The 26,209-nt window shown below is 38.7% G+C and overlaps 1 protein-coding gene and 1 long non-coding RNA gene across 17 annotated transcripts in view; one reads left to right on the top strand and one right to left on the bottom strand.

The window, feature by feature from the left end:
• Nucleotides 1–19,821, top strand: part of QTMAN (queuosine-tRNA mannosyltransferase) — a 256,090-nt gene extending 236,269 nt beyond the window's left edge. For 9 of the 15 annotated variants that reach the window (XR_015731115.1, XR_015731114.1, XR_015731113.1 and 6 more), the window contains 4 exons: nucleotides 1–34; nucleotides 4,233–4,303; nucleotides 5,038–5,129; nucleotides 19,433–19,821. The exon at nucleotides 1–34 is cut by the window's left edge. Coding sequence is in view for 12 of the 15 variants with exons in the window: in XM_087881825.1 (XP_087737951.1) it covers nucleotides 1–34; nucleotides 4,233–4,303; nucleotides 5,038–5,129; nucleotides 19,433–19,516 (281 nt within the window). In the remaining 3 variants the exon portion in view is untranslated. The remainder of the gene's footprint in view (nucleotides 35–4,232; nucleotides 4,304–5,037; nucleotides 5,130–19,432) is intronic. The other 6 variants (XM_087881826.1, XM_034424654.3, XM_034424646.3 and 3 more) reach the window with 1 other exon arrangement.
• Nucleotides 1–26,209, bottom strand: part of LOC132710782 (uncharacterized) — a 128,633-nt gene that overhangs the window by 5,379 nt on the left and 97,045 nt on the right. For both annotated transcript variants that reach the window (XR_015731117.1, XR_015731116.1), the window contains one exon: nucleotides 9,754–9,907. This is a non-coding gene — a long non-coding RNA (uncharacterized LOC132710782). The remainder of the gene's footprint in view (nucleotides 1–9,753; nucleotides 9,908–26,209) is intronic.

The raw sequence follows: 26,209 nt of genomic DNA, 5'->3' as shown, positions 1-26,209 counted from the left end.
AAAAAAAGGAAACAAGAATAAAGTTTTTCACAAGGTAGGAATAATTTGGAAATCAATGATTTGAAATGTATCACACATTGTTTAGAAACTTGAGAGGAAAGGCTCTGAATTATAGATGTTAATTTTCATTCATTAAATACTTCTTCAAACAGTATCTGAAGGAGATGAAAAGCACTAAGTTGTACTCATCATATGCAGATTCCGACAGAAGTCATGATAGCAAATGCAAATTTAGCATTCTAAGCCTAGGCTCTTCAGGAGTGGGGGGGGGGAGAGGTTTCCCCCCAGTCTTTTCCTTACCAAAAGCAGCAGGCAGCAGCGGGCGACAGCCACAGTGTGTTGCTTTAAAAAGGACACCAGGTATTGGGGGGCCTTTCCTAGAACTGGGCAGATGGACCAGCACTAGTCAGCTTTATGCTGCCTCATTTACTTAGTGTTTTGCAATCCTTAATGTGCACAGCTGGCAGCTGAATGCAGGTCTGATTCTAACAGTTTAGACATCTTTAGATGTAGCAGATGGAAAATTTTACACAAATAAAGTAGGAAAAAGTGTGCAATTAAGGTTCTTTTTTTAAAAAAAAAAGTGGAGGGGGAGAAAAAAAAATCTGTAGTTGCTCGATGCATCCTCTACTCCATTTGTGAAGATCCCCCTAAGTGGGTGGCCATTTTTTCAGTGTCCACATCCCTACCTTCATGGCACACTACATTTAATGCTGGACACATGCCCAACTCTAAACTTCTATTTTTGTTGAGTGTGAATGAAATACAAAATGCAGCAATCAGCAAAAACGGGGTGATGGGAAGGGGGAAGGCCAGACTAATAATGTAATTGTATCAGCCTAGGACATTATGGTTGCATTCCAAGCTATTTAAGTCACAATGGTAAAATCTTTGGCAGGGCTTATCCGCCATGCCCCCCCCTCCCCAAGACTTTCATTATTATGGGTTGTAAAGAAAATGATATTTTTTATTTTAAAAAAAGTCTTATGGAATGTATCACTTTCTTAGATCTTGTAGACATGCCTTAGAAACCATAACACAAAATATGAGTTACTTACAATAACTAATTTTAATCCCATCTGCTAAGTATGACAACATTAGCATTTCCACTTAATTAAAAACACCCTTAAAGCAGCAATGTTTTAATCACTCCATTTTATTTACTCTCCTCTGGTGTCACTTATAATTGTAACTTTTTATTTTTTTTAATAATGAGAAGGGGTTTTTTTTTCCCCTCTCTGCATCACATAAAAAAGTGCTGTCGATAATTAGCAGTCTTCTGTTATTACTAGACTCAGGTGTCACAACTGTGTCTCATCCTCATTACAGTAAAAAATTTCACCTATCAGATTCATTATTGCTAGATAATGCAACTGAGAGACTTAGCGGGCCCTCCAGAAAAGTAATTCAGCCAAGCAAAATTATCAGCTAATTATATTTAGAATCAGACGCCCAACAACTATTTGCAGATAAATTGTATGAATTGAAGGGAATAGATTTGAATATTAAGATTCATAGATTTAGCAGATGATTTGTTAATTGGAATATAAAGGTCATTTTAACAATGGAGTTATGGGGACTCTGTTGTTTCATCAGAGATACTTGGAATTAAGAATCAAAATAAAGGATAAGTGTGGTTGCCATGGTTTGAACTTATCATCTACAAGGTTATTATAGAAAAATGTTAGGTTGTTTCTAAATTGCAACCAACATTAATAGGCAGCCTATCTCCCACAATCCATAGACCAACTTCTAGATCCCATTCACATGTGTAAACTAATGGTCAATTTCTCCTTACATATGTATCCTAAGATTAATAGCAGATCACTCTTTGTTGAGTTTAGCTAGCATTTTTAACTGAGTTCTTTTTTCCTTGTTTCTTTTTTAAATGAAAGCTTGTGTTATACACTACATTTCATGTTCTGTTTTCCCCAACTCCTCCAGGAATATATTGGGGGTTGTTTATTTTTGCATCAGCATGTAAGGTCATTTTCAAATAAAAGGATTAATTCCAAGTCCTACCTTTTATCTGTCAAACTACATAAATATTGGATCCTGGTTTTATTAATTTGTGAGACAGAGAAAGTCTTTACAAAGAAGATGCTACAGTGTTTTAAAGATGACAGTGACTATAACTTGGCCTGCTATTCTGTTTTAGAAAAGGAAATAATAGAAAATACACATTTTTTTTTCTTATATAATCTCATCATCTGAACTCTACTGAATTTTGTGTGGCTAACAAAATATGCTTTTAAATTCTCTGAAGAAAACTAATCAATGGCCAAAAAGATACTTCATCACATTTTGTATTCATAAAACATTCCCTTATATATAGTAGATACCATATCAGGAGGCACAGTGGTTAGAATGCAAAATTGCAGGCTAACTCTGCCCACAGCCAGGAGTTCGATCTTGACCGGCTCAAGGTTGACTCAGCCTTCCATCTTTTTAAGGCCAGTAAACTGAGGACCCAGATTGTTGGGGGCAAAATGCTGACATTGTAAACGGCTCAGAGAGTGCTGTAAAGCACTAAGGAGTGGTATATCGGTCTGAGTGGTATATTTATAGATTTTGGACTGGACATCCTACCAAGCTCCCCCAATTTCTGACATGTATGATTGAGTAACACACAGGTTAAAGTATGAGCAACCATGGAGATGTGAGGAAGGATGACAATCCAAATAATCTCATGGAATTCTCTATCAGTTTTGTTAGCTGCTTTCTTGTATTTGAGGCTATAGGATTGTATGTAGTTGATACCACTCTGCTGATGGAATGTTTATTAATCTCCTGGAAACTTAAATCAGTGGAACAAAAGAAGGATATTTTTATGTATGTTAATTCTTACTGCATTTGCCTACTTTTCATACTGATCAAAATAGGGCTATAAAGGGGTGAAGTCCTCCCTTCCTTATACCATTGATGGAACCCTCCACTAGATCAAAAAAGCATTCAGTCTGCTAAATTAACACCTGCTGGATACAAACTGTAATCTTTGCAACTGTCTTTATTTACAATTTAGTTAAGCTATAGATGTTCCATTTCAAAAACAGAAGTAAAGTCAGCTAAATTAATGTACATGCAAAATGTGTATCTGTTTTAAAAGGAAGAAGGAATGGTTGTGGGGGGGGTGGGGGTGGGGAAGCCCACAAATGTTTTTATGGTCAAAGGGGATTTGTAATCACATTAATTTTGTACAGATACATGTAATTTTGAAATCACCTTTTAAAGTTTGAAACATCTTCTGTGTTCCAATATTCAAATGGTATCCAGCCCAAATAGTGTTGAGTCAGGGAACAATTCCTCATACTTATTTATGCTGGTAAGTCTAGATCTTTCCCTCATTGGGCTTTTACCCAGGAGAATGGGACAACTCGCCATGGCTAACTTGCCACGGCCAACTCATCATTGCTAAATTGCCATGGCCAACTTGCCATGGCCAATTCGCCACAGCCAATCCACCTTGGGACAACTCGCCACAAGACAATTCAACAATTTTATTTAATTATTTAAAATCATTTTAAAATTATTTTAATTTTGGTCATTCACATTTCATTTTGTCTTTCCTTTTGCATCCTTTCTTTAATCTATTTCACCATTTCTTTGAGATTTTGTAACTTTTATCTCACGGAAAGTTGTCCCTCTGCGAGTTGGCCGTGGCAAATTGTCCTGTAGCGAGTTGGTCGGGATGAGTTGGCTGTGGTGAGTTGTCCTAGACCCTGACCCAGTGCCTTCACATGAGAATGTAGTTGCGATGTTCATCACAATGAAGGCTTATTGATCCTAGAGAAGCATCAGGTACTGAGCTAGTCTGTGATACATTGGGTCAATGCTGCTTGTTTTTGACAGTATGCTTGAAAAGGAGAGGAAGCGTATTACAGGTTGCTCACTGTTCCCCAGTTTCCATAAAGAAGAACTGCCCATATCCGTATCCTGTGTCTGTCTACTGATTATATTTTTTTAAAAAAAAAATGTATGGAGCCATTTAAAGAAAAAGCTATGCCTTGATTTATTTAGCTAACAAAACATACGCTTGCTGTTCCATTATATGCAATTTATATGATCAATATTTTTTTTTTTAAAGAAAAAGAGCAACTTTGGCATGTAAAGAGATTATACTGATGCTGAGGGAATATGATTGTTGCAATCCAACTTCTGTGCTACTCGCCAAAAATACTCTTTGGGGCTCAGTAATGCAATAATAATACACAATCTGCATTCCTCCGTTTTAGGATAGAAGCGGTGCACTGTGGCTGTTACCCCCTCTGTCCGAATGCTTTGGTCTATCCAGAAATATTTCCAGGTAGTGTCCTATCTATACATTTATTCCCCCCCCCTTTTTTTTTTTAGGGAGAGGTATTTTAATTTATAATTAATTTGAAAATACAAAGTTTGAGTATAAACTTAAGCAAGAGCAATTGTTTACTTGGCAAGCTACCATGTTAGCGCTAAGGAATTTTTTAATGTGTTTTAATACATTAGACGAAGTTTATATTTACCATCTGTTCTTTCAAGATAACACAAAAGCTAGTTTTGAAATAGCATTCTTCATTGTTAGTATACACAGCCTATAATGATAGATTTTATTAAAAAGGTCGCTTTGTCTATGATAGCTTGCAGATTTTTTTTCTTTTTAATAATATTCAGAGGGGGGCGGAAAATAGGCCTGAAAAATCATGCCAATTTTTTTAAAACAATTTAGTACTTAATAGTAGTCCTACTATGGGGTAACACTAATGTAGTACCAATTCTTTGGAAAAAAAAATCTCATCACTAAATGTCTCATATATGCATTGTGTTACATTAATATAATGTATTTTAATCACCCAAAGGAGATGTCTAAACAGCACAACTACATAGCCTTATTTAGCATTAAACATCCTTGTGAGCTGAGGTAACCTTATAAAATCATGCTTAAATAATGTAAAACACGAGGCGGCACAGAGCAATATGCATTTTTAATTAGTAAAGTGACTAATATCGAGTGTGTGCTTTGAGGTTTTTGTTTCATTAAAAATGTATCTGTTTTTCCTGCAGCTGAATATCTGTATTCTACACCTGAACAGCTTATTAAAAGGCTTCAGAATTTCTGCAAGAGACCAGAGATTGTAAGGAAACATCTCTATAAGGTATTTATTCCTTATAGCAACATGATGCTGTCTTTGGCTTAGTGGAAAAAAACAGAACCCACACCCAACCCTCCTTCCAAAACAAGGAGAGAGAAAAAAAACAAGAAACATTTAATTAACATCCTACTGTTTAAAGGAAACATGCTATGGAGGGATATTAGTTGTTATACTAACAAGGATTAATTACACTGGATGCCACTTGTATTAACCCAAGGTCTTATGAAATATGTGCACTTAGTATATGCTATACACTTTGTCTTCTTTTTTAATTTATTGTTTTCTAAAGTGACTGTCCGCCACACATGGACCCAAGAGGCTTATAAAAATGAACCTGGATTAATTTAATCCATTAGTTTAAAAGGAAAGTAAGAGAGGGGGAGAGAGATCCTACAATTATGTTAATAAGAGGAGCTTACTTTGTCCTATCAGATGATGGCCCAGGTATATTTCTCCCTCTGCTTTAACTTGTTTTGATCATTTCAGAGCATGTCTAATGCACTGCATTGTGGCGATCTGTCTATCTGTCTGTCCATCCATATGGACAGACAGACATACATGCATACATACATAAGTAACTATACACACATGTATATTTACATATATTTTTATTTATTTATTTGTATCCCACCTTTGTTATTCTGACAAGCAACTCAAGGCAGCAACCATATCCAGCACACCTTCTTCCTCTTATTTTCCTCAGAACAATAATCCTGTAAATGTGAATTGGGCTGAGAGAGTCACTGGCCCAAGGTCACCCAGCTGGATTTCATGGTCAAGACAGAACTTGAATTCCCAGTCTCCAGATTGGTGCCTTACTCACTGAACCAAACTGGCTCTTTATACAAGTTCTGCCTCACCCAAACCTCTGTAAATGAGTCCAGTTTGGTTCTTTGCCTTTTAATGGCATTTTTAGGCTAAATTCAGAAAAGGAGCAATCCTGTTCCTCTTCATGTTTTTATCCTCCTGTACCAGTGAGTAATGCAGCAAGTAATGCAGAATATGCTAAAATATTATTATTTCTTTTATTCATTAAACATGAAACTCAGTCAACTGAACATTCAAAAATGAATCACAAATACCATTGACTGGTGCTAATGGTTGATACGGGTTGCTGCCAGCGTCCTAGGTATCAACCAAGTACCTTCTTAAAATGTACGATGTTCCAAGTAGTGCAGTTTTTTGTAGTTCCGCTGGTGTTATTGCAGGAAGCTGCAATTTGTTGATGTATATTATAAAATTCTTGGACATGGTACCAAGTGCCCCGATAACAATGTATATCACTGTTACATGTTTCATCCATAGTCATGTAGTTTCGATGGCCAGGTCGCAATATTTCATGATGATGATGATGATGATGATGATGATGATGATGATGATGATGATGATTTGTTAAATTTATTTGCCACCTATCTTGCCGTAGCACTACTCTAGGAAGCTTACTAAAAGAAAAAAGATAATGTCCAAAAAGATGTCCAAACTATTCTACAATGCTCATGCATGAAATCTGCAAGTCCCACATTTGATGTTTTTAGATTTCCAGAATGAATAAAAAGAGGAGGCAAAGGTGCAGGTCTTCCTGTTTTTGGAACATCATGGTAGGATATGCAACAGGATGCCCTGAGTACTTACTCAGGCACATTTCTCATATCCCAACTCTCCTTTAAAAAAAAACCTCTAAAAAGAAATGAACAGCCATGTTTGTTTATAAAGGTGTCCATAAGGACTTCTTGGTTGATTGTAGCTGAAGTGGCAATAATGTGGGGACTAATCAAGACGGCAGAGATCAAGGACACCAGCTTGCTTTTTGACAAATGGCTATTTCTGACAAGCGCTGCTCAATGAGGTTGCCATTACCAGAGTCAGCCAGTTCCTTCTGTGACAGCCATTTTACAAGTACATCCATAACAGTCTCTCAAATTCCGGCAGTTTCTACTGACCCAAAATATTTTCCTCTTCCTTTGCTACAATGTATAGTTCTGCTGTATCAAATAATGTTGAAATTTGTGGGTGTTTGCATTATAGGTAGTCCTTGTTTAGCAACATTTGGGATCGACAACTCAGTCAATAATGAAGTGGTCACTAAGTGAAACCACAGCTGTGCTTGCTTGCTTGCATGAATGCATGCTTGCTTGCTTGCTTGCTTATTTGTTTGTTTGTTTACCTGCCTATCTATCTATCTACCTACCTACCTATCATGTTTCCCTGAAAATAATATCCTGTCATATTTTTTTTTGAACCCTGAAATAAGTGCTTGGCCTTATTGCCATGCACTCAAAAACCCGATTGGGCTTATTATTAGGGGATGTCTTATTTTTTGGGGAAACAGGGTACCTACCTACCTACCTACCTACCTATCCAGGGGTGGTATTCATTCATTGCGAACTGGTATTCCCTACCAGTTCGCAAATGTGCGCTTCGTAAAAGACCTTCTGCGCATGTGCAGAGTCTCAAAAACGTGGAAAAATGGGATGTCATGATGTATGCGCAGGTGGGCAGGGCATCCCACAGTTGTCCCTACCGGTTAGCCTGAACCAGATAGAACCGGCTGAATTCCATCTATCTATCTATCTATCTATCTATCTATCTATCTATCTATCTATCTATCTATTGTGCCTATCTGCCCTGCAAAATAACTCGGGGGGAACTTATGATCTTACTTCAGCTTTCCTGTGCTTTGTGAAGGTTATAAACATGGGAATTGGTCATAATGTTAACTTTTTCTTCTGCATCATAACTGCAAATGATCACTAAACAAGGACTACCCTATATTGTTTGGGGAGGGGGGGTCTGATTTAATCTAATTTCAGTTCCCAGCCCCTGTATTCTTATACTATCTCGGTACGTGCATCATTGCTCTAGTGTTTGTAGTGTTCATTCCTTATCGGTATGATTCAGAAACATAACACTCTGAGGGGTCCTTGATGCTCTCTGATCTTGCTTATTTTCTTGCAGAAATTTCATTACCCTAACTAAGTAACACCATCAGTGCTAGTAAGGAGTGTTCTTTGCTGTCAGTTTACATTCTTTATGTCACTTTGCATTCAGAATATAAACTGACAGCAAACTGCGCTCCTTACTAGCACTGATGATGTTACCTAGTTAGGGTAATGAAACGTTTGCAATAAAACAAGCAAGATCAGAGATTACCAAGGACCCCTCATTTCAACCCTGAGCTACAAATATTCTACTTCATTGGTACATAACATTCTGTCCCATAAGTGTGCTTTCTGTTAGTTTCTCTTGGAAACTGTAGCAGAGGGCCAAGCCATATCAGTACAGGTAGTCCTCAATTGACAATCACAACTGAGATCAGAATTTCCATTGCTAAGCAAGGTGTTTCTGAAGTGATTCGCGCCTGATTTTATGATCTTTTTGTCCCCGGTTGTTAACTAAATCAATGCAGCTGTTAAGTGATTCACATACTTGTTAAGCAAATCTGTCTTCCCCCTTGACTTTGCTTATCGGAAGCCGCTGGGAAGGTCACAAATGACTTATCACATGACTCTGGGACATGGCAGCAGTTGTAAATACCTGCCAGTTGCTAAATGCCCAAATTTTGATCATGTGACCGTGGAAATGCTGTGAGAGTCGTAAGTGCAAGGATTGGTCATAAAGTGTTTTTTTTTTTTTCAGCGCTGTTGTAACTTCAAAGAGTCACAAAACTAACAGGTTGCAAATCAAGGACTCCCTGTAATGGGGTTGTAATATGCCCCGTTTTGTAGACGAGGACCTCACTTGGCAGTTTGACCTTAATCTGAAATTAATTTGCAGCGAATATGATCTCTCTTAATGTATTTCATATTTTTGTTTCCTTTTTGTCACGTTAAAAAAAGTAAAAAGTATAATTCAGCAGTAATTTTGCAAGGAGGTTTGGGATCACAGTTGAGGCTTTGGAGGTTGGGTTGCAGGTTGTTTCGGGGAAACGACATGTGAAAATGTTCTTAATAGATAGTGCTTTTCCGTGCTGTCCATGAAGTCCATACTTTTCCCTACAACAGTACATCTTGCTGCTTTATATTCTTTGAGGGGGGGGAAGTGTCACATCTGCCTTCTTGATTCCTAGATGGCCCAGAAATAGTGTTGATCCTGCTGCTAATAAATAAATGCTTGATAATACGACCAGGCTACAATTCATATGCATTCTGTTTAGGATAAAGGTGCAATTATATGCCTCCTCCCTTCCCCAAAAGAATTTCTGACTCCTCCCCTTGATACTTTTTTATAACTCTTCCATGCCTCGTCTCCCCACCCCCAGTGCCCCACATTTGTGCGAGTGAATGAAAATAATTTTGTTCTTTACACATGCAGTTTTTATGGGTGACCTACGAGTGGACATTTATGTGAGGGCACATCAACAGGGAATATTGTTTCTGCAGGAAATGGTTAAACCTCGAGAAAAAAAAAAGGAGAGAACCAAAAATGCAATTTAACACCCAATTTCAAGCTCATTATCTTTCATTGTCTATTAAGTTGGCAATGGTTCAGAAGGTAGCTCATAATAGTTTAAAATGCTGACTGAACACTTCCAGTGTTCAACATTACTTCTTGAGTCAATAGTATCGTATAGCTGTACATGGAGGCTTCAGAGAGAGAGAGAGAGGGAAAAGAATTCTTAAATGTTTACCTTGACATTAGTTCTTCCTGGAACTGCAGTTAGACAGTTTTGTTTCAGACAGCTTGCTTGCTTCGTGGGTGGGGGGTGGGGGGGCAGGGTCTTTTGGGTTCCAGGGAATATTTCCATTTCATTGTGGGCTGGAGAGTATTAATGAGTATGATTTCTAAAAGAGAGAGAGAGAAAGAGAGATGCCTTTTATACAAGTTCCAGTGAGTAAAATGCTTAATTGGCTACATTGGCTCCTTGCTAAATTATATCCAGGCAGTATTACCTGGCATGATCTCCACATACTTGGATAAATGTATGCTCATTACACCTGATGGATGCAAATTCTTCCTAATCTAATTCTGGGAATCCCTACATGGCAACTGTGGACCTCTGTAGTTCTGCCTCCAAGGGAATGAAATCCCACATTTATGATGGAACTGGACCTACCATTAGACAGAACTGAGGAAATCTTTTAATGCAGAGTTCTCCAAACTTGGCAACTGTGTAGGACTTATTTTTTATTTTATTTTTATTTTTATTTTATTTTGAATTTGTATACCGCCCTTCTCCCTGAGGACTCAGGGCGGTGAACAGCCAAATAAAAACATCAAATGCAAATATTAAAATACAGTTAAATATATATATATAAATTTGGCCCCATTAATTAAAAACGATAAACAAAACAATTAAAATACTTAAAAAATTAGGCCAGCCCGGCTTGCTGGAAAAAGGTTTTAAGGGCACGGCTGAAGGCACTGAGGTCATGGATTCTCCTTATCTCTGGGGGCAACTGATTCCAGAGGGTAGGTGCCCCCACAGAGAAGGCCCTCCCCCTGGGGGTCACCAGCCTGCACTGTTTGGCTGATGGCACCCCGAGGAGGCCCTCTCTGTGGGAGCGCACGGGTCGATGGGAGGTCGTCGGTGGCAGCAGGCGGTCTTGAAGATAGCTAGGCCCTATGCCATGGACTTCAATTCCCAGAATTCCTCAGTCAGCAGGAATTCTGGGAGTTGAAGTCCGCAAGTCTTAAAGTTGCCATGTTTGGAAGAAGCCTGTTCTAAGGTGAGAGAAGCCTGATGAGATATAAGGATAGCTATCCCTACCCATGCCATTTGTTGGAAGACAGGCAATTGGCCTTCCAACCTGCACTCTGCCAAGACGGGGAAGAAAGTGTCCCATTCCCAAGAAATTTAACAAAAGAAACAGCTGCCGGATGAGCTGTAAGTTAAGCAGAAAGGGAGGTGCTACCATATTCTTCATCTCCAACAGAAAACTCTTTTGACTCTGGGCTTTTTGCAAATGTGGAGGCAAAGTACAATGAAGTCCGTCTGCCTATCTCATGGGTTTGCCAAACATTGCTTCATTGTAATCTGCTGAAGGCCGAGATAAAAATATGAACCGAAGTAATAGAACTTGTTCTTTATCTTAAAAGATCCCGTGTTTAAAATATAATTTCCCATCTATCCTGCATCCTTCCGGAACCCATTGATCTGTTTCCTAGATATCTATTCTTCCAACTGTATGTTGTAGATCTTACTGTTTTTTGTTTGTTTTTGTCTGTTTGTTTGTTTTAATTTGATTTATATGCCGCCCTTCTCCGGAGACTCAGGGCGGCTTACAATGCGCTAAGCAATAGCCTTCATCCTTTTGTATATTTATACAAAGTCAGCTTATTGCCCCCACAAACTGGGTCCTCAGTTTACCTACTTTAGAAAGGATGGAAGGCTGAGTTAACCTTGAGCCTGGCGAGATTTGAACCTGTTGCTATAAACAAGAAACACTACATTTTCTTCAAAGCAAAAATATTATTCTTTGCTTTTCAGGTTTAGTTTTCTGTCTCCCCCAGTATTCCTTACCCAAGTTCAATCTATTGATGTTGAACTTTTTCTGACCCAGATAGGGGTCACTTATTTTTCATATAAATGAGAGCTGCTGCTAAGGTATGATGGAAGGACCCAAAATGTGGTTCTTATGGGGCGTCCCCTCTTATGGAACAGTTTGTCCCCCAAGGCGAAGTTGCCCCTCGCTATCCTGGCCTTCCAGAGGTTAGTAAAAACCTCACTGTTCCAGAAGGCTTAAATATTATACATCAAGAACTTATGACATCTATGTTACTATTCTAACATATAACTTCTTTATTATCATTATTGTATTGTAAATGTCTGTACCCCACTTACAGTTCATCTGGACAGAGACAGTAGAAAATTGCATAAATTAAATAAGGTACCCATATTTTCCCACGTGCAAATGTTCTTCAGACAGCCACATTTGCTTCTTAAATGCTTTATACATTTTACAAAAAGCTTATAAGTCTAGCTGCAATGTTTAACTCTTTTCCTAATTGTTGTTTTAAGTGCAAGTCCAAACCAGTGAAACCGGGACTTAGTCTTGCCATAGGTTTGGCTGAAACCAGAGAAAGACCATCCTGCAGCTGTGGGCACAGCTCTTTCTTTTTCTACAAGAATTGGCTGGAGTTTCAGTGAAATGCAAAAACCTGAAAAGCAAACGGGAGTGTTTCACTTTGTACCGTATATACAGTTTAGTCACTGATTTCAGCCCAATGTAGAAAATACGGGCTGGGGCAGTCAGCTGTTTTCTTTCTTTCTTTGTGTTTTGCTGTGAGCCTATTAATAACATAGTGTAAACTAGTGATATTATTGCATTGTCAATTATATGCAGCTCCTGTGCCAAGTTAAAAAGTTAGAGGCAAAAGAGAGACAGAATTATGCTTGCTACAAAAAGGTAATCAATGTAAACAATATGGCACAGCAACATGTTATGGCTAAGCCCTGGGTGTATTGTTCCATACAAAGTGAATCTGAGACTTACTCCATTCTTGGTGTCTATTGGGAAGACACAGCCCCAGCCGTGGTCCCTAGTTTAGCAGCAGTGAAATCAACAAGTCACATAGTTTCCTCTAAAAGCATCTATTTTAATACCTTTTGTTCATTATAGCTAGTAAAAGCTATAAAATTATACCTATATTTGGATTCATTTCTCTTGGCAATAGTCCATACAAACTTTATCCTACAAACATTTCTGGGTAATCAGAACAGAACAGGATTAAATATGGCATTTGTTGCCTTTTGAATTAGTTTTACTCTCTGTAAGTCTTGGCATTCAAGAATGTTTCCCAATGCTATAGATGATAGGCAGGCAGGCAGGCATCTCTTTGTGGTTTCTCATTTGTAATCTCATCTTCTTTATATTAGTCAATCATCCCAAGCAGCAAACAAGACAGCTCCTAGCAATTGGCAGATTTGGAAAAACAAAGCAGAATTAGATTTGGTTAGGACTTGGATAGGGGACCACCAAGAAACTCTAAGGTTGTAGGTTGGAGAGAAAAGATGAAAGCCTATCTTAGAAAAAAAGCAGTATTAAGCCTATATCTTACCAAGAAAACTATATGGCAACATCCATGAAATCACTAGAGCTGAGACCTCCTTTTCTTCTAGCAACAAGATCGATTGGACTCCAGTACAAGTGAGTGTTGGGATATGATTGCTACCCCAGGCCAAAATAGTTGTGAGAAAACTATTGGATGAGCCAGATGTTGATTATGTAAAAAATCATCATGAGTCACTAAAAGAGTATCAAGATATCCATAGGAAATGGGCAAATTGTTATGCTCAAGTGGCAATTGGTCATCCTCTCGAAAGAGACTGTGGGGTCATTTCTGGAGTTCTACTGGCATTAAATGGCTTCTGTTCTTTTAGCTTCTTTGGGTCGCATTTTTTCCACATCTTTGCCTCTTTCACCCCCTTTCTCCCACCCCCTCCCATTCTTTGAAGTTCACTTCTTTGCCCCTCCTGGAGAATTTCAGCTCTCTTGTCTTTTCTGGTGCATTTCAGTGGTACAACGCTTTCCTCCGGTCCCTTCCTTTTCTCCCCCAAGAAGAAAACTTGCAGGTATCATTTGAATCTGCCTAAGGCAGGAAGACAAACACACACACACACACACACACTTTCTTGGAATAATGCTTCCCTCACGGCCCACCTAGTTTGCAACCTTCCTTACCCACTCCCGTATCCAAATTTCCTTGCAAATCTTCCTCCTTGCAAGATCTCTTGCAAGAAGCTGCTGCTCTTTTCTTCGTGAAAAGGAAAATAGGATAAGAAGAGGGGAGGGGAAGGAAAGGAAAGGAAAGGAGGAAAAACAAGTCTTCATGCTCTCTGGGAATTGAATTCTGGCTTATATGATCCTTTGAGTTGCATCGCCTAGGAAAGCAAGAACAATGTTCTCCAATCAGAGATTGAGACAGTCATTCAGAAGTCAACTTTCAAGGCAATGATCAGTAGCAATTAGGAGCCAGTCACCAGCAGCAGACAGCCAGCAGTCTCTCACCTTCCTTGGCACTTGATTCAGTACGGCTCTTCTAATTTCCTTGCCAAACTCCCATTTGCTTCCCCTATTTGTTTTGCTTAAAAAGATAGGCAATTAAACTAGGAAGCTGCCTGCTTCCTAGTGGGATTTATCCTCTGGTTGCTTGATATAACAGGAGGTTATAGGTAACCGTGGCTAATGTCTATTTCTGATATCTTGCTTAACTTTCATCCCTGAACTAAACAGTGGTCACCAACCAAACGCAGGTCAAACCTGGATCTACTTAGATGCAGTTGGATGCATCCTGTTTCTTAGGGCTGTGCTTGAAAAAGCAGATTATTTAAAAGACATAGCAAGAAATGTGTAGCCCAGAATAGAAACACCTGAACCTGCATCCTGATGCAAACGGTTGATCCTGTTACTAAAATACTCCAAATTCTCTCTCTCTTCCTCTCTCTATTTCTCTCTCTCTCTCCCTCTCTCTCTCTCTCCATTTTCTCCTTCACCACCAGCCTGAGACCAACCTTCACCCCAAATAGTAATGAAAATATTAGTAAAAGGAAAACAAGGCAGAGCACAGAGCAGGACAAGATGGAAAAGATGCCAGAGTTTGAGATGGGGTGGAGAAGAAGAAATGAACCTTCGGTCCTTGGAGCAGAACTGGAAGGCAGACTGCTTTCAGATGAAACCTTTGCTCCTTTTAGTCCTGTGAAAGAGCTACTTAAAGCATCACAGTCAAGAAAGGGGAAATTTGGATTGTACCACCTTGGCATTTCATTTTCAATTTTAACTGCAGGTGTGAGAAATACAGACTGGGTTTGCAAAACGCAGTTAGCCAGGTCTGTTAAAGACTTAAAAGACTGCATGTCCGTGTTTGATAACTCAGGGTATTCCTTGAAGTAACCAGTCAAAGAGTTGGATTGGTTGTATTTGTGCAGTCTTTCGTTTGCCTTTCACCATGTTATTTTCAGCTCCTTTGGGATACTCCGACTTTAGCCCAAAGAGAAGGTTTAGTTGAACATTAAGTTACACTCCAAGGTACAGTAGGAAGTAATGCTGCCATAGTGAGTAGCAGAACCTTCAGTATAAAAGCAAGGGCATCAAACTTTCTATTTCAAAACTATATGGGGAGTACAAGCTTCCAGCATCCTTTAGGGAGGGAATTAAAATGGGCTGATGAGTTAGAAACATTGGAGAAAGGGCATCAGAGCACATAGGGGAATAGGGTAAGAGTGGAATCTTTTGAGTCCCTGGAACATGGCAGGATGGGGAGAGAGATATAAAATAGTTCTTTGTTTTTTTTTTACAAGAGAGAATCATTTAATTTTGCAGAAAAGACATTAACAGGAGACTGCAGAAGGCACGGGTGACCTCTTTCCTATTGTTTAATTCAGTAGCAAGCAAGGTTTTTAATTTCATGCCTTCCCATCCCCACATCCCCCATCCCCACCCCTAGATTTCTGGGTTGACAGAATGGGAATATTCCATTTTGCAACAGGGAGTAGGTGGTTAGAGGTTGAAAGTAAAACAGTGGATGATACTCATGCCATCATTTGTCACAAAAGACAGGTAACATTATTAATAGTAACTTTCATTTCTCACTCTTTTTCCTTTGCCTTAGAACTGACTTTACACAACCCTGTCATTAACTGGTTACTGCTTCCTAGACACCAATACAAATTCCCTGCCTTTTTTTTTCAGAGTTACTTATCTTACATTCATCTTGAGGTGGTCCACCAGGCCCATAAATGGGATTTCCTGTAACTAAGGCCTTAAAAATTGAGCGAGTGGGGGGAGAGAAGAAGAAAGGGAGAAGGTAGTTGTGATAATTTACTAATAGAAGGAAGAGGCTGTTGTGATAATTTACTAATAGATCCATTACAGATTTGTCCTTTCTTATTATTGATTTTGCAATATGTGGCGAAAGATTTATCTATTTCTTATTTTTGTGCTACTTTTCAACTGTAGCACCAGGACAATTTACAACAACAAAAAGAATACACATATACAAAAGAAATAATGTATATTATAAATAATAATAAACATTACAAGTAACTTATTATGACAGGAATAATAACTACTTGAGGAACCATCTCACACTGATGGGATTTTTTTTTCTTTTTAATTTGATTTATATGCCGCCCTTCTCCGGAGACTCAGGGCGGCTTACAATGCGTTAAGCAATAGCCTTCATACTTTTGTATATTTATACAAAGTCAGCTTATTGCCCCCACAAACCGGGTCCTCAATTTACCTACCTTAGAAAGGATGGAAGGCTGAGTCAACCTTGAGCCTGGGGAGATTCGAACTTGCAGTAATTGCAGGCAGCTGAATGTTAATAACAGTGCTTTAGTCTTCTGAGCCACCAGGGATTGATCAATCAAGGAATTTTGGCTGGCCGAGTCCATGAGAAGAGCCTTTTCTGCCATGGCTCCTGTCCTTTGAAATATTTTACTCCCTGAGGTGAGATTGGCTTCCACCCTCCTGATTTTTCATAAGAGCCTTAAGACCAGATGGTTTGAGGATCCAAAGGAGGAGCTTCGTAGTCGAGGTGGTTAACTAATTAAAAGCTAATCCCATCCCCCCCCACCTATGTGTCTAGCTCCCTCCTTTGCCATCTTGTGTTAATAATTTTATCTGATGTGTTATTTTATAATTGATGATTTTAATGTTTTTTAATGCCCAGAGCTATTGGATACGAGATAGGCGGCAAAACTCGTAACAAATAAATACAAAATAAAAACTGAAGCAACCAATGGAATTAAAGGTAAAGGTTCCCCACGCACATATGTGCTAGTCGTTTCTGACTCTAGGGGGCAGTGCTCATCTCCGTTTCAAAGCCAGAGAGTCAGAAGACGTCTCTGTGGTCATGTGGCCGGCATGACTAAACGCCAAAGGTGCACGGAACGCTGTTACCTTCCCACCAAAGGTGGTCCCTATTTTTCTACTTGCGTTTTTTACGTGCTTTCGAACTGCTAGGTTGGCAGAAGCTGGGACAAGTAACGGGAGCTTACCCCGTTATGCAGCACTAGGGATTCAAACCGCTGAACTGCCGACCTTTCGATCGACAAGCTCAGGGTTTTAGCCACTGAGTCACCGCGTCTGCATAAAAAGACCTGCATAGAATAGGAGGAACAATGGGAAGGACACAGGTGAAATCCTCTGGGAGAGCATTCCGTAAATAGGATTATGAGAAAACCTGTTCCCTGAACATCTGTATCTTTCCGTTTATGATGCACCCAAATGTTGCTGAAACTTCAGTTGAGAAATAATCCTTCTGCCATTTTCAGCTTGGAGTAGGGGAAAGAAGTACAGGGAATCATCCCATGATTGTAGATTTATCCTACAAATGATGGTGTGGGCACTGAAGGTGATAAATTTTGTACAGATGTGCATAGCATCTGATGAATCAGAAGCATTAACTTTCTTGCTAGGAAATGGGCAACATTATCTGAAAGATTTTATCTTTACACAGGATCAAGATTATAGACGCAGGTAGTTTTAAAAAGAAAACATAGAAAGGAATGAATTACATACCAGAGAAGAGGCCTTAAAAAAGCAAAAAGAAAGAACAAGGAATCCCTGAGAGTTAACATTGATGGTGAAGCAAAGGGGAATTGAGAAGATAAGGAGGATAAAGAAAGAATTGTAGATAATTACCTTCAAGACAATTCTGGAAAAAAAAATGCAGGGCAAGGAGAAGACATGCCAACTTTTGAAGGAATCCATTACACAGGTCAAAACTCATAAAGACATAGGCTCTTTTGTACTGACATTGGTCCATCAAGAGTAACTGGAGCAGTGCTCCAAGATTTCAGATTAGAGTTTTGCTTGTAATATCTGAGGGTGCCAGGGATTCTTGACCTCTGCCCCTCCCCCATCTCATGTAACCATCAGTTTATCTTGTTCCCTGCCATCTTCTCAGGTCAGTCTTTAATCAAGTCGACAATAAATATATGCAGGGAGCAGGTAAACTGAATCACAGATCAGAATTGAAGACTATTCATCTTAGCATAGGTTTCCTTGCTTTGGCCTAAATTACATGGGAGTAGGGAGATGTGGATTGCAGTACTGCCTGCTTACCCCCTTTGCATAAAAGGCTGGTAAGGGGAAATGGTGGTTTATATTTGGACCAGGAAATTGAATGAGGGAAAGGGTTTAATTCTTTATTCTACAGCTATGCCCACCCCATCTTTATTCAATTTGCTGTTAGTTATAGAGAAGGAAAGACATTCCAAATGACTACTTCTCTATCTTTCTCTGTCTTCCATAATAGTCCCAACAGATTGGGGAAGAGAATGATTTGAATTCAGGTACCAGAATGTGGGAGGAGGATTAATCCTCTTCAGTTTCTTTTAAACAAAGAAAAAGGATGCTAGAAGATCTTATTCCCCTTTTCCCATAAGCGATCCCGTCTGGCCCTTGGCCTACCCAGCAAAATTATCATGTTGCTTTTATGCAATCAGTTCTTATCTAACAGGGAGACTTACCTGTTTGTAAAGATCAGTTAATATAATGTTTCCAAATCAACATTTATTACTCTTAATGAATAGTAAAGCATTAATGTAGGTGCTTCTGTATCCTAATGATCTGTGTATTATAACAAAATAAAACCAGAGACGTCTGCCGTTGCTAAAATAAGGGTGTACTGGAAGAGTAAATGAAATTGATAGAATGGGTGATAAACATTTACAGGGTTTTGTTTTTTTTAATGGGAAAGGTGATTGCCAATATAGATCAGTGAACAAACACCAGTAAAATGTGTTCCTTCTGCTCTGGGATCCAATGCAAACCTCTCTCTCTCTCTCTCTCTCCCACTCCCTCTCTTCCGCTCCCTCTCTCTCTCTCTGTAGAACATGTTTTTTCTGTCTGTTTGATCCTGCTTTCAATCTTCTATTAACTATTAATAATTTACATTTGTGAGTCCAAATAAAGTTGTGCTAAATCTCCAAAGGGCTGGGAATTTTTTTGCATACGGACGAAGGAGGAAAAGGAGAGAAGGTACAAAATGAAATAATCTGACTTGTTCTCCAAAGCTTTCCTGATTTCAGGTGAAGTCTACAAAGAGCAACAGTCCAGTCTCACAACAGTTAAGCAACAAAAGCCTCTCCTATTACTTTGCAAAAGTTACATTGACTTGGGACCGAGTCCCTATAGCTTGATCTAACTGGAGGGCAGGATTTTATTTTATTTACATTGGTATTATGCTGGTATTTATACTACCCATGTGATTTTAAGGGAGAATTTCTGAATTGGACATAACTGTGTATCTATGTATTAATCAAATATTTGACAGTGCAAAAAACAAAAACCCTCTTTTATTTTTCTGTCTCCTCTCTCTCTCTCTCTCTCTCTCTCTCTGTCTCTTTGTTCTCACAGGGTGAAACATCTCAGTTTTCTTGGGCAGCGCTCCATGGTAAATTCAGGTCTCTCCTCACAACAGAACCCAGGGAAGATTTGTGACAGATGGGGGCGAAGTCACAAACTTGCAGCCGAAAGCAAAACGGGGAGAACTTTCCAGTATGTGTGTGTCCATATTTACCTGATCAGAGCGAAAGAGGAAAAGAGGCAGAGGAAGCTCAGCCTGGCTGCTTGTCATAGCTGACACAGAGCCATCTGCCACAAACCTGTGGCGGCTTCAGATCTCCGATCCCTGCCACCACTCCAGCTCAAATTAAATGCAGATTCCCGGAGACGTTACGATGGTTACACATGTCCTCGGCATCACAGGCAGGAGACTGAAAAAATAAATGTGGCCTGTTGTATAACTATGCTCATGTATCCCATATGTGGTGCCACATTGAATTTCCGGTGGAATTTGTTTGTATCCTTTGTACTGGATGACACGGAGCCTGCGTGCTTTCCCTTGGCCGACGTGATGGCAGCCAAGATTGCAACTTCAAACATTTGCTGCTCGGCCAGCTTTCTACCTAGACTGCCAGGTTATCCTTGCAGCCTCACTGTGTCCTCCAAGGGCCACAGGGTCTCGAAGGAGGACCACTGTTCCCTCTCCAACCCACCCACCCTGTCTAATTGGGCAGATCTCTAGGAGTTATGGAAAGGCGGAGGTTGCTTTTTTGCACTTCTTCGCACTATCTCTTCCTCCTCTTCTTCCCCTCCCCCCTTCCTCCTTTTGCAAATTAATGACTCCATGGCACTGGGGCTTTTAAGTGAAGGTATTAATAAGGGGGTCTGGCAGGTGATCCATGATTCCCAGAGTTGCATTTGCATTTAATTAATCTTAAAGAAAGCGGCAAGATAAACAGCTGTAATTCAAACTAGCATGGGAAATATGCTATATGGTGCCATCTATCCAATGAAACGAAAGGTTGGAGACTTGTTTTATTTCTCTCAAGGCCGGTGAACAGGCAGACATCAGAATTGTTCCATGGGGGCAAAATGCAGATATTTGTGGGGTGTCCGTCCCCCCCCCCACCGTTATGGCCTGTTTTGTTATTAAGTAGAGGGGATGGGAATGAGAAATTGATACTCCAACTTGCAAGTGGGAGCTTTTCATTATAGATTGATTGTACGTCTAACAATGATAGAGCAACTGCATTTGTTGATGTTAGAGGCTCCAAAATTTCAAATGTGCTACATCTTATTTTTAATAAAGTTTTTATTTAGCACATTCCAGTTATACATACATACATTTATCAATATATTTCAGATGTTTACAAAAGGTGATTACATGACTGCAACCATCCTAAAAACAGGCCAGTTACAAAGCATCCAAATTTTGATCGCCTGACCACGGGGAATGCTACAACAGTCATAAGTGTGAAAAATGGTTATAAGTCACTTCAGTGCCATTAAACAGGTACTAATCAAATGGTTCCAGGTTGAGGACTAGCTGTACTTCATTTCTACATTAAACCTCAGTTGCTGACCTGCATTTAGTCTGTGGCTAAATACAAAAGTTACAAGCATCAGATATACTGAAGTTAAAGTTGTGAGCATTCCTTGATTATGGATGGTAATGGTAACCTGTTTATAAGGATTATCCATCTTGTTAGAGCTATTGTACCAAACCAGGTACCTTATCTTCTGTCTGCCTCTTTTTCCATTTGTTTTTTTTTTTTAATTTTCCAAGTATCTGTGCCTTCTCCTATGACTCTTACCTTTTTATCTTATGTGTCCAAAATATTTAAGCTTTAACGACATCATCGGTGTTGTTCTTTCACCTTCAGTGAGATTCCATCTACCCATCAGGGAAGTGTCTGAGGTTGTTTAAGTTTCTCCCAGCAATATTAATTTTTATTTCTATATCTTCATCTAGCATTTTCCATAACACATTCTGCTTAAGATAAATAAGTAAGAGGATGGTGTGCTCCTTCAGGCCAAATTAAATATGATGAAATTCTCTTGCTTTTTCCATTTTTCTGTTGGAATTTAGCAATGTGATCTGCAGTGCCCCAGAATGCAGCTTTAAACATCTGGAAGTTGAGGTTTGGAATGCAGGATACTTCCAGTCTCAGTACTTAAGTAATTCTGAAGATACTCTAGAAGAAGAGGGGCCAAATTTGTTATTCTCTTGCATATCGAATAAATAAATAAATAATAGTAGTAGTAGTAGTAGTAGTAGTAGTAGTAGTAGTAGTAGAAGTAGTAGAAAAGACAGCAGCAGACAGCAAATATCCCCTCTGCAAAGACACTGAAGAAACAGTGGATCACTTAGCTGCAGAAGAAAGTAGAAGTAGAAGTAGAACAACTGTGGCAAAAGAAAGCAAACTTAGTACCAATAACGACCTTAGGTGCAATCTAAACTATCTGGAGCCCCACTTGAACACCATCGGCATTGACAATATCTCCATCAGTCAATTGCAGAAGGTAGCTTTACTTGGAGCAGCTTACATCCTGCAAAAACAGCTTTTAACACTATCAAACATCAACATCTATTTACAACTGTGATGGGCAAGCCCCCATGTGCTCATAAATTAAGGACTCCCTGTAATAATAGGCATTTTGGGTGTAATCCCAAAACATCTGATTTATTTGAAACACTTTACATCTATCTTGTGATGATACCATCAAACAATAATATCTGCCTTTCCCAGGTCCTTAGGAAGAACTTGCTAAATGGATAAAAATGCCAAAACCAGTCTAAAGATCTGGCTGACTGTGCGACCAACTATAATAATTTACTGATTGTATTTATAGGCCATCTTAAAATAAAGGGCATCTTGCAGGATCAACGCATGTATAAAAATATTGTGATTAGTGCAATAATTATGATGCAGCTGAAAAACAATATGAAAACCAGTAATAAAATAGAAGAGCCATATATATTGAATAGGCTCCCATAATCATTAAAAGATATAGGGCAATATAAAAATACTTCCCATGAACATTTGAGAACGTGCCAGAGCGCCATTATTGCAGTGCCACTGCTAAAAAGGCCTTGTATTTCTTAACATCTGCCTGATCACATCTGAAAGGGATTCTGAGAAAACATTATTCAAAGAAGGTACAGGTAGAAAAAGGTGACCCTTTAAGTACCCAGCTTGTGATGGCCTTCTGAATTTTTTTTTTTAAAAATAGCATTTTGAATTGAGTCCAAGGTTAAACTGGGAACCGGTGAAAGTAGAAAAATAAATCTGTGTAATATAAGCAGTACAAGCTCAGATTTTTATGTACAGTAATTTTCAATGGCAGTGCTGCATATAGCATGCTCCAGTCCAGTGGAATGGGACAACTCACCACAGCCAACCCAATGGAAATAAAATGTCAAAAAACCAGTAGCAGATAATATTTATCACATTTAGTTAAACCGTGAGGAATTCTCTGTGGTGAGTTGTCCTGCGGCGAGTAGGCTGCAGTGAGATGGCCGTGACAAAATGGCTGTGGCGAGTTGTTCTAGACCAGGGGCGGATTTCAAAATCCGTTGCTACCAGTTCAATCATGGGCGCATGCGCATTCACAACACTTCTGCGCATGTGCAGAAGCGTCCGGTCAGGTGGGCGGAGCCTCCAGCCGCCGATGCTACCGGTTCGCCCAATCTGGGGCAAACTGGTAGCAGCCCACCACTGTTCTAGACCCCCAGTCCAAACAGACTTGGCAAAGCATGGGTCACTGAAACAGAGATACCACGACTGAGATAACTAATGTACAGAATGGGCATTCTGCTTCAGATTCATATGTTTCTATTAAAAGAACACCTCAAAATGCTAATGGCACTCACTTTTTGTAAGAATATATAGTTATTTCCAGCATTTGTCTTCACTGCCACTTCTGCAGATACTCATAGCTACCACTAAAGTTTTCAAAGTCACAATTTATTCTGTGCTTCCATTATAATTCAATGCTGTGATAGCTATGCCAGCTCTAAATATTTTCTTCTGTAGCTAAACTCAGATACTACCTCTTTCCTTTGAACATAGATGCTTTTCAAAATCTTGCTACATATTTCTGATTTTTAAAGCTGAAAGTATGCTAATGTTTTTTTTTCCATAGCGGGTGGCCATGTGTTTTGTTGCTCTTCCATTTATTTTCTCTCACTGATTAGTGCTAGAATCTAAGGTTTGGAAATTTTTCAGGTATAGCAAAATTTGTTAATTTAGCACCATTTCTAATTCCAATCTCTTTACTTTCATGAACTTTGCTTTTCCGGTTTACAAAACAACAATAAAGTGATTGTCCCTTAGTGTAATCCTTAATTTTTGAGCGTCCAATCATGCTTAACCCCTCCACCCAAAGCTGTGTGGGGTGAAACAATGCTGCAAAATAACAGCTGGAAAATGGCAAACCTGTGACAGATTAAATTTGTTTTGCTAAAATATTTTAAATGCTTCAACATGGTAATCCAGACATTATCGTGAAATGAATTTTTTGCCTCTTGAGTTATGAACCTTTGCAAATAAGGTTTTATAATAGGAAAACTGTCAGTGCCTTAATTATAGGATAATAAATAGCAATGCTGTATTAACTTCTTATTTTTTTTTTCAAAAATATGCCTAGCTATTGTTAGAAACTGATAATCACATGCTATAGAACATCTTGCATTTACAATGCACCCTTTCTTCATGTGGATCTTGGAGACATTCATGAGAAGATAGTTGAAGGTAACAGCGTTGAAGGTGCCATTGAATCCCTAAACAAACCAGTTTTGCACTTTATTGCGAAGAGAAAAATCAGTTCTACTATGAACTGTGAGTCAAAGGAAAAAAAATCTCAAGTCTCTTTTTGTTTTTTTTAAATATTTTTTTATTAAACATATTTCAACCTTAACACCACATCTCCTCTCATACAGTGTTCCAGTATCTGTATCACTCATATCGACATTGTTTCTAATTATATAGATTACTATTCTATATTATATAATCATTTAATTATCTACCTTTAAATTGTAACAATATTTACAAATATATACAATATTTTCCCATTTTGATATGACGTAATCTTTATGTAAGAACTTTATATCTGTTTTCTAACCAATTGTACCATATAGTAAATGATTACTAAAGCATATAATTACTTAAGATTCAAAATGGAGGAAGAAACAGTTAAAGAGACCATGATAATTTGGGCTAAAAATTTTAGTTATACCATGTTTCCCCGAAAATAAGACCCTATCTTATATTTTTTTTGAATCCTGAAATAAGCGCTTGGCCTTATTGCCATGCACTCAAAATCCCGATTGGGCTTATCATCAGGGAATGTCTTATTTTGCGGGAAACAGGGTAGTATTGAATTGGAACACTGGGAAAAATTATGGGAGAAAAATTACAAATTAACAATATCAGCAGCCTACAAAGAAAACCTGTACAAAATGTTTTATCGTTGGCATTTACCCCTGGCAAGATTGGCCAACGTTTCCAAATAGATCAGCCGAATGTTGAGATGTAATTACAAAGAAGGAACATTCTTCCATATGTGGTGGTCTTGCCCAAAAGCTAGGAAATACTGGCTCAAAATAAATTGCTAGAAGAAATTATAAACAAAAAAAAAATTGAGTTGAAACCGGAATTATTTTTATTGGGCATAACAAGAGAAAACATATAAAAAACTTCAATACATTATACTCCATATGATAACTGTGGTTAGAATTGCTTTTACTCAGAATTGGAAATAAGACAACACTCCTTCCGATGCAATGATAATTAAAAAGGTGCTTGAGTGTGCAGAGATGGACAGGTTAACTATGGAACTAAAAGATAGAGAAGAAACGGAATAGTATAAGATCTGGAACCTCAAGTCTCTTTGATTTGCGTTTGAAAGGTAACCAAACTGAAGAACTGGTTAATTTAAGGAGTGGAGATAACGGAAGCAGAAATGTCACCTCAAAGCATTTACAATATGGCAGCAGGAGAATTTGAGTGAAGAGAATTGAACTCTGCTTACAAACTTTTGGCTTGTAGAAAGGCTGTGAAGAATGAGCAGCTGTCCAATCCAACAATTTATAAGCGAGGTTGGTGGGTTAAAAATCAAAATAAGTTAAACATGGCCAGGGTGTTCCAAAATGATATAATGTAGGCAAAAATTGTGGGGTGGAAATTTAAAAAATTCTGGGGCCTGAACATTTATATCTGGCCACGGCAGCTCTCTTAATTTTTTATTTTTATTTTTTTAAGCAAGCCTCGCTGAATCTGAAGAAACTTCTGGGGATTCACATGACAAACAGTAATCAATTCTGAAGGAGGGGGAATCAGAAATAAAATGTCCTCTATACACATTAATTCTTTAAAGTTTACTCTGCCTTTCTTCTTCAGAGTATCTCAGGGTCCCTTGTACTGTCCTCTCTGTACAAGGTACAGTACAAGGCATCATTGAGTCCAATATATTTTCAGATATTATGTGTACCTAAAAGTGCCATTCATCCACCCCAAGATTTTTTTCATGATGCATGTTCCTGAATGAGCAAATACCAAGAACAAGTTAATCTAAAGTAGTTTTAAATAAGGTAACTTGCTTAGGAAGAGGACATTTACACATATTTTCCTTAAAACTATACGGAAACAAAATAATAGGACACATAGAGGTATTAGCAATGACAGTACTTAAGGCTCCATTCCTTTTAGGTTTACAGCAGCCAAGGGTCTTCTGTTGCATACAATGCACAGTGTTGTGTAAGGGGAGCAGTGGTGGGATTCAGCCTATTTGGGCAACCCGGTTGTTAAATTGCTGGCTGGCCCCACCCCTCCCTGCCCCTTCCAGGAA

The sequence above is a fragment of the Pantherophis guttatus genome, chromosome 1 (assembly GCF_059756535.1).
Source record: "Pantherophis guttatus breed Tessera chromosome 1, ASM5975653v1, whole genome shotgun sequence".
NCBI classification, from domain to species: Eukaryota; Metazoa; Chordata; class Lepidosauria; order Squamata; family Colubridae; genus Pantherophis; species Pantherophis guttatus.
This window is presented reverse-complemented; position numbering and strand designations above follow the sequence as displayed.